We start from the raw sequence: 15,113 nt of genomic DNA, 5'->3' as shown, positions 1-15,113 counted from the left end.
ATAAATACTCACATATATAGATATAGAGAGATGTGTATACACACACACACACACACACATGCAGACAGACATATAGATATAGATGATATAGATGTGTATGTGTATGCATATAGATAGATATGTGTAGTGTATACAGACACATAGATATAGGTAGATGTACAATGTACACACACATACATACATATATATATATATATACACACACACACATATTTATATATATATATATATATATATATATACACATACACACTTGCCCATACACACACATACGCACATGCACACACATATTTAGAGAGAGAGAACAAGAGAGAGAGAGAAAGAGAGAGAGAGAGTGAGAGAGAGAGAAAGAGAGAGATCGAGAGAGAGAGAGAAAGAAAGAGAGAGATCGAGAGAGAGAGAGAAAGAGAGAGAGAGAAAGAGAGAGAGAGAGCGAGAGAGAGAGAGAAAGAGAGAGCGAGAGAGAGAGAGAGAGAAAGAGAGAAAGAGTACAGTGTTCATGATGCTACTACTACTACTACTACTACTGCCACTGATAATGATGTTGATGATATTCGTTATTCTCTTCTGTGTGGTATAAGCACACAATCGTTGTCATCATTGTCATCATTAACCCACCACTACCACCACCACCACCACCGCTACCACCATCTTCATTACTTTCATCATTGGCTTCTTTTCTCCATTGTCCCATCTAATTCCTAATATCAGTTGATAATGGTCTAAATATTCCACCATTCACAATCGTTATCTGATATTGCACTAATACGCTATTAAACGATTTTGTGGCTCTCTTGAGTGAGAATCTAAATACCTAGGACACTGAGGTTGTTAATAGAATTAATTAAATATGAATAATGAATTAACCTTTCCTATTTCCTTGTATTAGAGTCTATTTCTAGCTTTTTTTTGTCTTCAAGATGAAGACTAGCTCAAAGAATTCTTTCTATATTATCAACTGAAACACTGAGAGAACAGTGGTTCCTGATTCTGCCACAAGGTGAGGACTTTTAGGAGGATAGTAGGGGTCAATTACATCAACCCTAGTGCTTGACTGATACTTCATTTTATAGACCCTGAAAGAATGAATGGTAAAGTTGACCTTGGTGGAATTTGAACTCAGAATCTGAAGACAGATAACATGCCACTACATATTTTGTGTCCAGTGTGCTAATGATTCTTAGCCCTAGGCTATAAACGGTCTCCACACTAAGTTCTATGTTTGGTGGTTGGGAAGTTAAAACAATGGTGAGTTGATAATGGCGCCCATTGAGAGCTAAACATATGTTCAAAGCTGTCTTGTCCTCAGTAAATAAATGGCTGTGTGGTACCTTGGGCAAGTGTCTTCTACTATAGCTTTGGCCCAATCAAAGCCTTGGCCTGATCAAAACCTTGTGAGTGGATTTGGTTGACGGAAACTGAAAGAAGCTTGTCATATGTGTGTGTGTGTGTGTGTGTGTGTGTGTGCATGTGTGTGTGTGTGTGTGTGTGTGTGTGTGTGTGTGTGTGTGCATGTGTGTGTGTTTGTGTGTCTGTGTTCGTCCCCCACCATTGCTTAACAACCACTGTTGGTGTGGTTATGTCCCTGTAACTTAGCGGTTTGGCCAAAGAGACCGATAGAATAAGTACTAGGCTTACAAAAGAATAAGTCCTGGGGTCGATTTGTTTGACTAAAGGCGGTGCTTCAGCATGGCCACAGTCAAATGACTGAAACAAAAAAAAAAAAGAATTTTAAAGAATAAATGAATAAATAAAAAAGTTAAAAAATAAACATCTCTTTCTTCATGGCATATTATTCAAGAAATTTTTTTGTCGATTCTTTGAGATTATCTCATCGTGTTCTTTGGAGTCAGTTGTATTTGCCTCTATGTGTTTTGTTTCCTTTTAAATTATGCTTTTCTTTGTATGCATATGTGTGTATCAATGTATGTACACATGTACACATGTATGTATGTATGTATGTATGTATGTATGCATGTAAGTACGTATGTGCGCACGTAAGTATGTATGTATATATGTATGGATGCAACTTTTGCTGGTCCCTAAATTATGTTTATATATATAGATAGATGGATGGATGGATGGACGGACGGACGGATGGACATATTGACAGATAACCGGACAAATGGACATGTTAATGCATAAGCGTATGTAAATATGTATGTATGCATGCATCAGTGTGCATGTGTGTGTGTGTTTGTGTCTGTCTGGTCAATGACTTCATCAGTTACCAAAAAAAAAAAAAGAATGAATTGATAAACTTTGCATAACTGATTTTTTTATTTTTTCAGGACGAAACCTAAATGATAAAGAAAGCTTATTATGTAGTATTTATATTTAAATTCATAAAACTTGAATCTAGATATAAAAACATAATGACACTTGAAGCAAAATCAAAAGTGAGTTTGCAGTGCAAGGATCAAACCCTGTTTACTAGCTGACCAATGGTGCCCTCACACAGGGCTTCCAGTTTTAGTTAGCTTTCATATATATTATTGTTGTTTAACCCCTGGGGCAGTTCTGGTCGATGTAATCTATGATCAAAAGCAATCAAGCCCTGACCACTACAATTTGTTTTCTGTTTTATTGTCCATTCTTTTCTTTTTTTTTTCATTTTTTTTTGGTTTCTTTTTTTTTGCTTTTGCTTTTGCTGCCGGATCGGATGTAGTGTCTGTGTGTGACTACATTATCTAACGTGTCTTTTACTTTTTTAAAAATATCATAGCAGTGTTCTCAGTGTTTTTGACTTCACAGTGCACTGGAGTTCAAAGGAAAAAAAAAAGAAAGAGAAAACAAATATTTCATGTGGAATGGTAAAAAAAAAATATATATATATATATATTTGAAGTTTAGACTTTAGAAGCACACACACACATACATGCACACACCTACGCACTCACCCATACTCACACTTACACACTCATTCATACATACATACATACATACATACACACACTTACACACATGTTTGCATGCATACATACATGCATACATATATTCATTCATACATACATGCATGCATCCATACATGTATGTATACATGCACACATACATATATACATACATACATGCACAGATACATACATCCATGTTTACAACATACATACAGCATGCATACATGCATACATAGATACATATATTTATAGAGTTAGATAGATAGATAGTTAGATAAACCCACACTTATATGCTCACACACACATCCTTGTACATGCATACATAAATACATATATATATATATATGTATGCACAAATACATACATGCATACATACATATACACAGAAACATAGCTTATTTTGTTTTATTAACCATACACATGTATAATAAAATCATGAACAACATCATGTTTTTTTCAAGATGCTCAAGTGTAAATGCAAATTTTTAAAACCTTAAACTTTTTAAAAATTTGAGCTGTACCTGGATAACCCCTAACAAAGCACCCACACAGCATGACATACACATAGGGAATAACTACATAAGAGGTTTCATTTGTCTCCATCACAATAGGTGTGTGTGTGTGCACATATGTGCACATGCACGTGTGCAAGACTGTGTGTGCCTGTGTGTTTGTGTGTGTATGTGCATATTAGGATATAAACATATATTCAAGTTACATATATCTAATATATGCACAAATAATACATGCAAATAATACACACTCATATATATATATATATATAGTAATATATAAAGATAAGTTCCTAGGATCAAGGTGTAGGAAGCTAGGAAGCCTGCCACTCTTTGGGTCTTCTAGATACCAACACCTTTTGTATATATATATATATATATATATATATATATATATATATATATATATACACATTTCAGTCATTTGACTGTAATTATTCAGAATTTTATTGAATATATTCGACCAATATCTACTTACAACCCTCCAATATTTGTTTTATATCAGCGCTATTTATATTACAGTTGTTATAATTCAAACTCTGGAATTTAAAATTGTTTTGGTCTGTGTTTTTCTTTTTTAATTAAGTTCCAATATATAAACGTTGTTGTCATTTATTCATTTATTCATGATCTGAGGGAGACAACTATGTATTCCTTATTTTTGTTAAATTCTTTGCGGGAAATCTGTTGGTTGTGTTCAGTGACCGCTAAATTGTACCAAAAGAATTAATAACGACTGTGTTGAATTTTGAACTTACGTCAAATCAAAGTAAATGTTCTGATATTGAACACAGGGGACAAAAAGCGTGTTTTATTATCGCTGTATTTGGCATTAAATCTCATGTTGCCTCACTTTGGGAATTTGAACCTTTTCTTGTTGTTTACTCTCCAGGTCAACTTTTGATTGAGCAGCCCTCTGGTGAACGATATTCCGACCGTGACCATCCCGACTTTTATAGAGGATCTAGGGCCACATTGTTCAACGTGTTTCTCTTCTTTTTTTTTATAAAAAAAAAAATGGTAATTGTGTTATTTAAGAGAGATTTGGCTACTATTTCTGGCTACCACATAAAAAGTCTTTCGTTTGTTCATACGATCATGTCAATTATGTATCACTGAATCAGCCGTCCCTACCACATCACATAACGAAGTAACCTCGACGTGGTCGTTTGACCTGCTAGAAATAGCAGCAAAATCGCCTTCAAATCGCACCTTCTGTCTCCTATAGAGACCGAACACTCTTAAATGGAACACACGGTCACAACATGGTTGCTAGAATTAATAGCGAAACCTCCCTTAAATAACACAATTCCATCTTGAAAAATGAAAACAGGGAAGAAACACATTGAACACTGTAGCTCTAGATGCTCTTCAAAAGAGGGAATGGTCATGTTTGGAAAATCTTTTACCAAAGGGTTGCCCAATCAAACGTTTGAGCTGGAGGCTATATAACAAAACAAAGTTTAAATTACGAAAGTGATGCCTTTATAGTCTGCTCAGTCAGGTTTGCTCCAGGACTGGTTAAACAACAACAAAAACAACGATAACAACAATAACAACAACAACAACCATGATGTTGACTGGATGCTTGATTTTTATCACTCAGTATACGTCCTCAGGCTGACGCCCAAACACACTGAAATGTTCGTATTGGAGCTTCCAGTACAAATGCCAAGCAGTACAGCATATTGGTTCAAAATTTCAAAAGGATAATAAGTCAAAGAGGAGGAAATTCTGTCTTTGAGTGTTTCTATCATGGTTAAACGTATTAAAGTTCTGCTGATGGCCTGGATTTGCTAGAATGTGGAGTGAATTAACGATGCAGGGTAACTTCTCTGAGAGGAAGAAATGGTACACATTATTTACATTATTTACATTATTTACATTCGATGGATATTTGTCCTCATCTTGTTTGTTGTTAACACAACGTTTCAGCTGATATACCCTCCAGCCTTCATCATGTGTCTTGGGGAAATTTCAAACCTGGGTTCTCATTCCGAAGGAATTTTTCGAAATTATTATTATTATTGTTCAGTAGTTTTATTTTTATAACGTGCTTTCACTTCACTACCGAGCGCAGCTCTGTGTGCCTTGGGTATGTGCTGTGGTTTGCTGTGATGCTCTTATGGTTACTGTATTGAAAGTGTTTTGCATAGAATGTGTGCAGTGCCCAGTAGTGCAATTTTCTGTATGTTATATATATTTGTATATATTATTATAATTATTATTATTATTATTATATAGAAAAATTCCTTAGGAATGAGAACCCAGGTTCGAAATTTCCCCATGACACCTGATGAAGGCTGGAGGGTATATCAGCCAAAAAATAAGATGAGGACAAATATCCGTCAAATGCAAATAATGTACATAATTCCTCATCTCTTAAATATAGAAATGGCACACCTCATAGGATTTGGAAAAAAAAAAAATAAAAAATAAAAATTCAAGTCATTAATGTATATTCGATTGATTCTAAGAATGGGATGATAGTTCTTGTATAAGTAGAGTGAAATGAGGAAAAAATCAATATATGACTGTTGAGTCAGTAGTTGGACATGTGAGAGATAACCAATAATGACAACAATATCAAGGGAGGTGACTGAAGGATTGGAAATGGCAAAGGTAGACTCTAGAGATGGTTAAAAACTATTAATGAAACAAAGGGCAACAACATGATCATCTCTAGAGAGTGTAGTACCACTGATAGAGCCATCAATGTTAATGACTGTAGAAATCAGAGTAAAACCAATGACTGGACAAAGATTTGGTCCTCGTTATGGCCCACAAAGAAGTTGGTATTATCATGGCCATCTTAGGACCCATAGTTGCCTTGATAGTGTGTTGATAGAAGTCACTGGAGAAGGAGAATAGTTGAAGGTATGGATAGATCCAGCCCAAGGAAGGAAAGTGGTGGTAAGGGGTTTAAGGAAAGATTGTGAATAAGAAACATTTAAGGATTAAGAATCCATCATTATGGGGAAGACAGTGTACAGAGAGTTCACATTGGGAATAAGAGTTGATAGGATCCACATGAGAAGGTAAGACAGATGAGGAGGTTAAGGATGTGGTCAGCATCCTTAATGTGTGAGGGTAGGATAACATGAATTTAGCAAGGTTGCTAGAGAAGAAAGTGTTCAATAGAATAATTAAAGGCAAAGAAGACAGGATACACTAAGATGGCTGAATTTTTGTTGCTTAGGAAGAAAATAGAGCATGAAAGTATGATATGTGGTGATGATTGTTATTAGCTGGGAGAACAGGGGGATAGATTGGGGCCTTTAAAGTACAGGATAACCTCTTTGACAAGTAACTACAGCTCCATTGTTGTCGATTTGTTTGATTGTTATGTGGTTCCAGCTCCTTTCTTGCTTACTGCTTTGATTGAGATATTACACCTGCCTCAGAGGTAACGATGTGTATGGTGTTCATTAACAGTAATAATTTAGTAATTTGAGAAAGGCAGTGAGCTGGCAGGAATATTAGCATGCCAGGCAAAATGCTTAGTGGCATTTCATCTGTCTTTATGTTGTGAGTTCAAATTCTGCTGAGGTCGACTTCATCTTTCATCCTTTCAGAGTCAATAAAATGTGTACAAGTTGTTCACTGGGGTTGATGTAATCGACTTACTCACTTCTCCAAAGTTGCTGGCCTTGTGCCAAAATGTGAAACCAGTATTTAGTAATTTGAAACACTTTTTAAAATTAAATGCATACATGTAGGGTTTTGCCAATCAGACGAGATTGCCATGGAAAGGTCATTCTTGTGTATTTCCTACTTGAGTTCATTGGCAGTGCCCCAGAATGGCCATGACTCTTGAGATGAAACAAGTAAGAGAGTAAAATGTATACAAATCATAGCAACAATTTTTCAAAACCAGATCAATGGATTAGAACTTACTAAAATCTGGTGTTCATGCAGAGATTTGTTTAAGTTCTGTGAAAACTTCAATAAGCCAAAATCTCTTTTATATATCACTGTAAATGCCCTCAGCTATGTTTGATGAAGAAAATGTTCTCCAGTACAGTGACCAAACTCTTTTAGTTTGCTGTTGAGTGGGGTAAAGTTTAGTCTTCTGCCTAAAATAAACAGTTCACTATCTGAAAGAAGTTGATTGCCTGGAATAGTGAATGCAACATGATGTTGGATGGTCAGAATCAAACCTACTGTTCGTATTATTCTAGGGAAGCTGAATTTCAGTGCCCTTAGTTCAACATACATCTACAAACGCAACATCTGGACACATCGTCAGTGTTGTAATCTGGGGGTGCACTGTTCATCATCCAGGCAACCCAACCAAATTGATCAAACCTAGATCTGTGTCCAAGGGGCATTCTACTGAATCCATTGATTACCACTTTTCAACCAGAGACATCTTGATGATTTCTCAACCACCTCTGTAATGTTCTTGATGACTCTTCTATAAACTCCTGAAATATTCCTAGTTTCATAGGCCTTAATTAACTGTTTGAAATTTTTACAAAGCTGAAGAACTACAAGTTTAAGAAAAAGTGTTTATTACAATGTGTTAGGGAGTAGTTAAACACAGCATCAAAGTTTCAAATCTTTACATTAATATAACTAGGGGAGAAGGGAAGGAGAGAGAGAGAGGGGGGGAGGGGAAATGGAGAGAGACAGAGGATGGGAGGGGAAGAGGGAGTGAAAGGGAGGAGAGAAAAAGAGAGATAGAGGGAGGGAGGGAGAGAGGAGAGAAAGAGGAAGAGCGAGCATGTATCTACATTATTGATAATGGTTTGACTTGTTTTTGCCATAAACAAACATTGGATGGAAGTTGGATGTTTGAGAGAAAGCTCAAAAGGATGCTGTAGATTCCAGCAGATATAACAAATTTTCTCTTAATGAAATGGAGAATATAAACAAAAGAAAATGCATTATTCCAAACTAAAACAATTTTTTTTTCTCAGCTTTAGATCTGTAAATGTTTCCATAATGCTTTTCATATCTATATGTTTTCCATGACAAAATTTCCAAGAATTTAATCTGCCTTGTGTCACAGATGAGCATAAATACATCTTTATAAGACATAGTTTACTAAAGCTTCTCTCTTTCTACAGCCACAAGTCACAAGTATTGTAAGTATTATTTCACATGCAGTCTGAAGATTTAGTTTGACATCATGTATGTAACCTATTACTGTTGATGCATCTAATGGTTTCCATTGAAAGTGTTATGTCTCCAGGAAATAATTTGTTTGCAATATCTAGTTTACTCCTCATCTTCCATACCCTTGCCCACTCATGGCTACATTATGGTTTAAGAATGAAACAAACAGAGATGATGCTAGCACATAGGAAAAGAGAAATCAAGATTTTTGTCAAAATATCACGTGAAAGAGACCAGCGCATCTGGTTGGTGTAAACCTTGTTAGAAGGAAGGCCCACAGAACAGTATGATGGGAAAAGTAGGGGCAGCAACAAAGTATTACTAAAAGAGGAAGAGGCAGAGGTGAAACTGATAGATAGTGAGGTAGAGAGAAAGAGAGAAAAAGTTAGAGAGAGAGAGAAAAGATAGGGTATAAGTCACAGTGAAAGGACCAATGTGTTATGCTGAGAAATGTACTGTATGCATCAAAATTATAATTGTGGGGTGAAAAAAAAAAAATGCATGAACAACAATGAATAGAGAATGGACAAAACAAATATGTAAATATCTCTCATTAGCTGTATATACTAGATTCCATAATGATTTCAGCATTAAAACACATAATTGCTTGTCTGCTAAGTGCCAGGATTATAAACAAACACTAAAGTAAAAAATAGAACATTTTACAAAATATCATGATTACAAAATATCAATATATCATGATACACAATGAGTAAACAAATATAATCTTGAAACTCAAGTGTATATAATTACACACAAATATACTTAATCTTTTTACAGTTGAGTGGAATAGGTTTTGTTCAGTGCTGAATGATTTTATGTGTCATTACTCTTGAGTTTCACATATCTGATCATCAGGCAACTGGCTATGTGGTGTTTGAAGTAACTTTACAAATATAAGAGAGTATTGTAGTTCTCTTGAAGCATTGTGTATTGTTTGTGAAGAATTAAAAGTTTAGAATGGTACAACAATGCACTATAGAACAAAAAATGGACTGTACACCTGTTGTAATTTGGTTATCTATAGTCCGATGATATTTCGGGATTACAATTCCTTCTTCAGATCTTCTTAGCTGGAGTCTCTGCTATAAACTAAGACTCCAGCTAATGATTGAAACAAATAGAGAAATTAAAAATAGGAAATGAAAAAAAAAAAAAATGCAAATTTCATAAAAGAACGTAAATATATAATAACCTATTTAAATTCTAAATGTCTTCTACAACAAAGAACACGAAATAATGGAAAACACATGAAAGGACTGTATGTTGGGAATTTCTTAAATTAATGGGTTTTTTTTGCAGTGATTATAATTTGCAGGACTTATACAAATGTTGATAATAAGGGTTTTATGGATATTGTATATTTAATGATTGTTAGTGTGAATGCTTGTTAATAAATGAGAAGTTGCTTTTCTTGATAAATATTTGAAGCCAGTAGAGGTTACATATAAAACTTTTGGCAAAAATACATTTAGGTCAAGAAGAGATTGACCTTCAAGAATGTATTGTTTAGTAAATCATGAATGATTACTGAGGCATGCAGTAATTAAGTAATTAGCAGAGGTGATGACAGCTGAAAACAGTGGGAAGGCTGCCTAAGAAAGTAAGTGAAAAAACGACATAATGAATATGGATACACACACACACACACACATGTATGTATGTATGTATGTATGTACGTATCTATACACATACATGCTTATGTACATACATACGCACATTCATTCCTACATATACAGATGTGTAAAATTCTCAATGATGGTAACAAATTTTGGCACATAACCAGCTATTTTAGGGGAGGGTGATGTCAATTATATTGTCCCCAGTGCTCAACTGATACTTATTTTATTGACACTAAAATGATAAATGACAACTTAAATCTTGGCAGAATTTGAGCTCAGAATGTATAGAACCAGAAGAAATACCACTAAGCCTTTTGTCAAATGTGTGAATATCTCTGTCAGCTTGCTGCCTTTATGAGTGTCAATAATATAATCAAATTGTATAAAGGAATATAAACCTCAATCAGTCAATCAATCAAAAATGTTTAAGAAATATTGAAAGGAAAAAAAGAAGAAAACATAATAAAAATTCTGAAGATGAAGGCAAAGGTTGTTAATCCTTGGTTTAAATTTTTCTAATTGATATTTTCATTCTCTTGCATACAAAATAATACTAAATCTATTCATGATGGTACTAATACGAAATAATGATAATAATTTCTGTTGTACAGATGTTGAAATATTCATTTTGCATATAATGCTTGACACGGTTTAATATTTCTCTCTTGCTTGAGAAATTGTTAATGTTTTGGTGATTCAATGATCAACTGCAGTATTTCTAAGAGAACAAGTGTGCTGATCAATCCTGGATTTGAATTTGTTGGCTGGAAGTCCAATATAATTAATTGATGGATGCCATTTTATTCCCAGTGGTGATAACATACAGCCGATGTACTAAGACAAGACCTTTTTAGGGAATATAGTAAGGTTAGTAGAATTGCATGATAAAAGGAAGGTATAATCTTGTTTTATAGCCTAGTTGAAGATTTTGTGATATTTCTGGTCTTAGGGAGGCATGTATACATGTGTAACACTTTACAGAAAGTTATCTATAGTGTCAATGCATAAATTGAACCTGAAGAGATGGGATATGGTTAAGATAAGTGCTTATACTATAAAAGGATTAATTTACTAATGTAAAATTTTGCAATTTCTCCCGTTGATGGATAAGGCTTGATTATGAGCAGTAATTTAAACTACTTAAGATAAATGATTTCCGGAGGATTAACATAATCATTCATGGTTTTTGTACAGAAAATTCTCAGTATCCATCCACTGAGGCTCTTGGCAAATAATTGACATTTTAAAGATGTCTGGAGAAAGATTCATCTTCAGACATAATTATGAGATCATGGACAGATTGTATGTATGTAAATATGTATGTATGCAAGTGTGTGTGTATGCATGTTGTATGTATGTATGTATGCATGTTGTATGTATGTACATATGTATGTATGCATGTGTATACGTGTGTGTGTGTGTGTGTGTGTGTGTATGTTTATGTGTGTGTGTGTGTGTGTGTGTGTATGTTCTCTCTCTCTTTTTAATTTTAGAGTAAATTTTGACTGGCCATCTCCTTGGTAGTAAGGTTGTGAAGGAAAGTATCTTGTTTTGTTCATCATCCTTTAAAATCTTAAGAAAGCCTTGTAGATTTTTATAGTTCCAAATATTGCGATCATTTGTAGCATTTGAATTAATGATTTGTATTCTCTCCCCAAGATCCCAAGTTCAGCCATACTTTGTTCCAGACAGGTTGGTATGTATCCTGTTATTCCAATAATGATAGGTTTGAAACTGAAAGTATATCTTGAGTACTGGATTTGCAGACTCCTTATCAATAGATGACCTTTTTCTCTTATATTATGCTAACCACATTCTTGTCCAGAGGGCAGCTGATTTCCACAACAGAACATATCTTTCTTTGTGGTTCCACAATGATATCTGGCCAGTTGTGTTTTAATTTGGTGGCTGTTTTAATTTGTAAGTTCCTCTAATAGTCTTTTGACCCATCGATCTCCATATGGTCAACTTTGTAGGTGTTTTCTTTTTTGTCATCGTGTTCTAGACTGTTTCGGCCACTGCACTATGCCTCATTGGAAGATAATATCTGGAAGATACATGTATGTATGTATGTATGTATGTATGTATGTATGTATGTATGTATGTATGTATGTATGCATGCATTGCACCTCCACAGTGGTTAGGGCAGTGGACTCGCGGTCATAGGATCGCGGTTTCGATTCCCAGACCGGGTGTTGTGAGCTCCATGAAGCTTTGGCAGGGGATGGTGGTGAACCCTGCTGTACTCTCTTTCACCACAACTTTCTCTCACTCTTACTTCCTGTTTCTGTTGTGCCTGTAATTCAAAGGGTCAGCCTTGTCACACTGTGTCACGCTGAATATCCCCGAGAACTACGTTAAGGGTACACGTGTCTGTGGAGTGCTCAGCCACTTGCACGTTAATTTCACGAGCAGGCTGTTCCATTCATCGGATCAACTGGAACCCTCGACGTCGTAAGTGACGGAGTGCCAACAATGCATGCATGCACGTATTTATGTGTGCATGTATGCATGTATGTATGTAATGTTTCGAAGATTGTTAGTTGAAAAAAACTAATTAAGTCACTATCATAATTAAATGCTCAAAGCAGTTGTGAAGAGTGGAAATATTTATGAAAATGAAAGCTTTACATTGCAAACTGTTTTGACTGTTTTGGTCCAACTGGGATGTTATCAGACATTGAGATGAAAGCAAAAAATTTCAATAAATATAATGCATATGGGAGGGAAGGAGAGATAAAAAGTAAATGAGATGCAGTAAAAGATTTATAGAAGACAGTTATGGTCCATATATGAACAATACACAAATAACTTAGACTGAATAAATTAAATTCAATATGTAGAAAGAGAAGGTTTATTAAAAGCCATTAGTGTGGGTTGCCATATAAAAAGATTAATTGAAAACGTAAGTCAGTAGTGAAAAGTGAGCAACTATATTACATAGTTGATGATGATAGTGTCTACATTAATGGAAACATTTAAATCTAAATTAAATTTATGTATATAATTATAAAAATATAATTACAATAAGGGCTACCAGACATGACAGGCGCCTGTGCCTATGACCAAGAAATATATTCCTACTGAAGATTGCAGTGCATGAAATCTCGAGGTATAGAATTATCCATAACTTTATATTTCCTTGCTTATTCCCTTGCGTTTGTACCTGTGGTTGATTTTAGAGAACAACTTTTAGAGTGGATTGTAGGTATTTGACATCTACTTCTAGCATAGGCACCATTCATGTCCGGTAGCTTTCATTTTCATAAATATTTTCACTCTTTTACAGATATAGTTATAAAAATATAATTATAATAATACGTGACATAAGAGGTGGTTTGTTATTTGCATAATGGGGAGTAATGTATATATTTTGAATTTCAACACCGATTGTTGCATTTATAGCAAAACATTGATGAGGTGAAAAGTATCATTGCATAATATTTCTACTGCTGTTGTGTAATTATGTTGGCATTTTGATGAAACCTGTGTGTGTCCAATAAAGCTTTGAACACCACATCTGTTGTCTACTTATTATTTTTTTCCATACATGTATGCTTATGTAGCTAAATCTACATATATAACTATATATACAGATAGAAATAAAATGCTAATGATATCTGCAGATACCAAACTAGAGTCTGATATTCAATTTTTATAAACAAAAATGTGTAAGGTAACATATTAACTAAGAACAAGCTTTTAAGATTAGCTCTAAAAACAAAAAAGTGTTGGATTAAGTTAAAAATCAGGTAAACAATATAAACGAAAAAATATTTAAAATTCTCAACTTGAGAAATTAATCATATGCTTGATATCTTGGTTAAAAAATAAATCCAATAAAATATTGACAAAATGCTTCAGTTTTAAGTTATTAGTTGAATTTCATTTTTCAGTTCCCAGATGAAGCAAGACAATGAGGTTTCATTACTTCGTTTAAGGAGGTTTCTAAATGTATGAGTATGATTATTGAAGCAAGGTTTCAAAGAGGATATATAGAAAAATATTTTGAGAGTTAGTTAATGGGAATTAGGGAATTCCAGAAGTTATGATTAAGGGACTGGTCACATAAGGTGTCAGTTGATTTTACTTGTAAATTTTTAAACCGTTTGAAGGAGATGGCCAAATGGAATGATAGAGCAAGATGAATATCTTTATTTGATAACATTCTAGATTGAGAATTGCTAACTTAAAGAAAAAATTTAAATTAGAGGTAAAACGTTAGTAAAATAACAAAACAAATATAAATGGTAATGGAGCAAAGCATGGCTATATGGTAGATGCTGGTATGGTTATATGGTTAAGAAGCTTGTCTTGCAGCCATGTAATTTTGGGTTCAGTCCTGCTGTGTGGCACTTTGGACAAGTGTCATTTATCATAAGCTCAGGCCAATACAATGGCTTTTGAGTGAATTTGGTGATTGACAGAAATTGTGTGGAAGCCCATTATATTTATATATATATATATATATTTAAGAATTTAAGGATTGGAGAAAACGCATGTTATAATTGCATACTTTATTCCTACATATGTTTCAAAGGATTACAACCTGTGTGATCCATAGGGATCTTTGATATTAAAATTGTAACCTTCTCATCAGGGAAAGCATGAGAATCATCTTAAACGTAAGACATTATGACCGATTATGAAAACATAATCGGTCATATTGTCTTACGTTTAAGATGATTCTCATGCTTTCCCTGATGAGAAGGTTACAATTTTAATATCAAAGATCCCTATGGATCACACAGGTTGTAATCCTTTGAAACATATGTAGGAATAAAGTATGCAATTATAACATGCATTTTCTCCAATCCTTAAATTCTTAAATATACTCAAATACCCAAAATTTCAAGGAGTTCCTGCCTTAAAAACAGGAGCTAACCACAGTTATTTTGTGTTCTTTGCTACATTGGTTTCTATTAACCCATTTATTCTATCAGAAGAATTTTTATTCATTAAGA

At 34.3% G+C, this 15,113-nt stretch overlaps 1 protein-coding gene across 4 annotated transcripts in view; it reads left to right on the top strand.

Annotated features, from left to right (window-relative positions):
• The window catches only part of LOC106878226 (protocadherin gamma-A4), a 125,533-nt gene that overhangs the window by 70,098 nt on the left and 40,322 nt on the right, over positions 1 to 15,113 (top strand). The window contains exon 4 of one of the 4 annotated variants that reach the window (XM_052973120.1): positions 2,292 to 3,259. The exons of the other annotated variants lie outside the window; for them this stretch is intronic. Within the exon in view, the coding sequence (XP_052829080.1) occupies positions 2,292 to 2,303 (12 nt within the window). The 3' untranslated portion in view covers positions 2,304 to 3,259. Of the gene's footprint in view, positions 1 to 2,291; positions 3,260 to 15,113 lie in introns of those variants that run through there. 4 annotated transcript variants of the gene reach the window in all.

The sequence above is a fragment of the Octopus bimaculoides genome, chromosome 14 (assembly GCF_001194135.2).
Source record: "Octopus bimaculoides isolate UCB-OBI-ISO-001 chromosome 14, ASM119413v2, whole genome shotgun sequence".
Classification (NCBI taxonomy): Eukaryota; Metazoa; Mollusca; class Cephalopoda; order Octopoda; family Octopodidae; genus Octopus; species Octopus bimaculoides.
This window is presented reverse-complemented; position numbering and strand designations above follow the sequence as displayed.